The sequence below is a fragment of the Entelurus aequoreus genome, linkage group LG04 (genome assembly GCF_033978785.1).
Source record: "Entelurus aequoreus isolate RoL-2023_Sb linkage group LG04, RoL_Eaeq_v1.1, whole genome shotgun sequence".
In the NCBI taxonomy this organism is placed as follows: Eukaryota; Metazoa; Chordata; class Actinopteri; order Syngnathiformes; family Syngnathidae; genus Entelurus; species Entelurus aequoreus.
Window position 1 is genome coordinate 46,743,099 of NC_084734.1, and position 2,251 is coordinate 46,745,349.

At 43.4% G+C, this 2,251-nt stretch overlaps 1 protein-coding gene across 2 annotated transcripts in view; it reads right to left on the reverse strand.

The window, feature by feature from the left end:
- Window positions 1-327: 327 nt before the first annotated feature.
- LOC133648689 (MAM domain-containing glycosylphosphatidylinositol anchor protein 2-like) overlaps window positions 328-2,251 on the reverse strand; it is a 562,410-nt gene continuing 560,486 nt past the window's right edge. For both annotated transcript variants that reach the window (XM_062045021.1, XM_062045020.1), the window contains exon 18: window positions 328-1,941. In XM_062045021.1, the coding sequence (XP_061901005.1) occupies window positions 1,853-1,941 (89 nt within the window). In that variant the 3' untranslated portion in view covers window positions 328-1,852. The remainder of the gene's footprint in view (window positions 1,942-2,251) is intronic.

The window sequence follows — 2,251 nt, forward strand, 5'->3', positions numbered from 1 at the left end:
ATTATTTGAAGAATCCAGGGAATTTTCAGTAAAATATCCGATTACTAAAATATTTCACAGTTGCAAAGGGTACTGGCAACTTTCTTTGGTCTCATGGTGGATTATTTTGCAGTTGTAAAAAAGCACAGAGATTGAGTCACCAATGCGTGAATTATTTGTGTGAGCACTACCTTGAATTATATGCGGACAAACAGTTTAGTTTTTCACGTGGAATGTATGCAAAATTTTTGCCAGAAATTTTGGCGGGAACCAAAATATATGAAAAGTGGAAGTACCACTGTATATCATCCCTTCTATGATGACTTGATGTAAACATCTGATGTCAGTTTGCTTTTCGTGAGGAATCCTACGGAATTCAGTTGCGACTGGAGCGACATGCGTGGAGAAATGACACTTATGGTTGTGCTTCCTGGACACAACAACATAAAACATTTATCATAAACCTCTGCAAAAGAGCTTCTTCAACATTTACAAGTTATACACATCGCTTTGCTTCTCAAGAGTTTCCATGGGCTGGGATGTTGGAGCGATGCAAATGGCAAAAGAAAGAAAATGAAGAAACAGGACACGAGTTCTCAAAGCATTTGTCATAAGCAACAATAAACAGAATACTTCTTGTTTTCTTTCTTCTTTTTTTTTTTGACAATACATTTCTTAAAAATCCCCGCTGGTTAAGGTTATGGTCTCAGGTAGATCCTCCTGACAGTCAAATTTCACAGTTTGTGTAAAAGCAGAGAAACATTCTCGCTGGAGTAATAAAATATCATGACTATTATCGACATTATTATTATCATTATTATCATCTTTTACTCTGTTGTCGTAGAAATGGTGGCGGAGACGAGTGAGGCGCCGCCGCGGTCACTCTCGCGGCAATGTTTGATTTAAAAACAGAAGAAGAAGTCATTCCAGTGTCTTTTTTTATCCTTCATTAGGAGGAAACATCGAAACTTGTGTCCCGGAACCAGAAGAGCCCGATACTCCACAAGAGCGACGTTGTCAGCACTTGTGGGGCGAAAGAGACACACGTGTAGAAAATAGCCCCATAGGACGAAGCGCGTGTGTTCCATGTAGCTCACGATTTTGCCGTCGTAATCTGGAAGGCACTTTGTTTTCATGGCAGAAAGAAAAGTGGCTTCTTATGTGTCCGGCGGAGCGACACGACTTGATGTTAGGCCTCACTCACACTTCACCTCCACTCTGAACGTCCTCGACACAGAGTGTCGTCCAACCGTCGCCGCTTCCTTGGCGTCGTCCGTTCTGCCATTGCACCGTCGCTTGGACGCGTGAGCACAGTGTAAAAAGATACATAGGCAGCCATGATCGGGGAGGAGGCGTCTTTGAAGCGAACAGAAGGGGAAATGTTGCTAAGGGTTTTCTTCAGTACAGCACCAAGCAGAGAGTGACTTGAGGCGGGGTTGAGTGGGGCGTTGGGTGAAAAACAAGCAAAATGAAGATAAAGATACACAGAGAAGGGTCTGGTTCAATTTCTTCCTCCAAATGTCAGCAGCATCTATATTCAGCCGCCTTGCAAAGATATATATATATATATATTTTTTTTTTCTTCATAAAATTGTTCTTGTGCTTTACAAACTGTCTCACCTCTTGTGCTCGTAAAGAGTCTCCCCAACCCTAAAAAATGAGCACATCATGATCTTTTGATTATTTTTGTGTCTTTTTTCCCCCCAACATATATCACAGTTTGTCATTTTGTCCCAACGGAGATCTGCCAGAGGACGGCGGCGGCGTTGCTGCTTTTTCGAGATGCGTGGATCTTTGGTGATGGGGATGCCGCAGGTACAGCTCACAGACGGCAGGTCTGAATGTTCGCCTCTTGGGATGGCGGCCAGAGGGGTCACCTCTGACCCTCCAGGAGGGTCGTCACCAAGGTGACCCACAGCAGCCATATATGCACGGTGTGGGAGGGGGCCGTCGAGTTGCGGTCTGGAAGGAAATCAGCGTTAGATGAATGCTAACAACTCAATAGGAATATTAGCAATGTATCGCCAATATCGTCCAGATCAGTGGTCCCCAAACTTTTTTGCACCACGGACTGGTTTAATGTAGGCATCATTTTTAGGGACCGGCTTCCCACTTGTGAAAAATACAACTCACTATAACGCTGAATTAGTGGGAGCCCTGGGCTTGTTTCTTTGCAATGGAATGCTGATGGAAATCAACCTTTGGCTACAATCTGTGACATTTATATTTGATCTGTTCATTAATGGGCATTGTATCATGTCACAAAGTTATA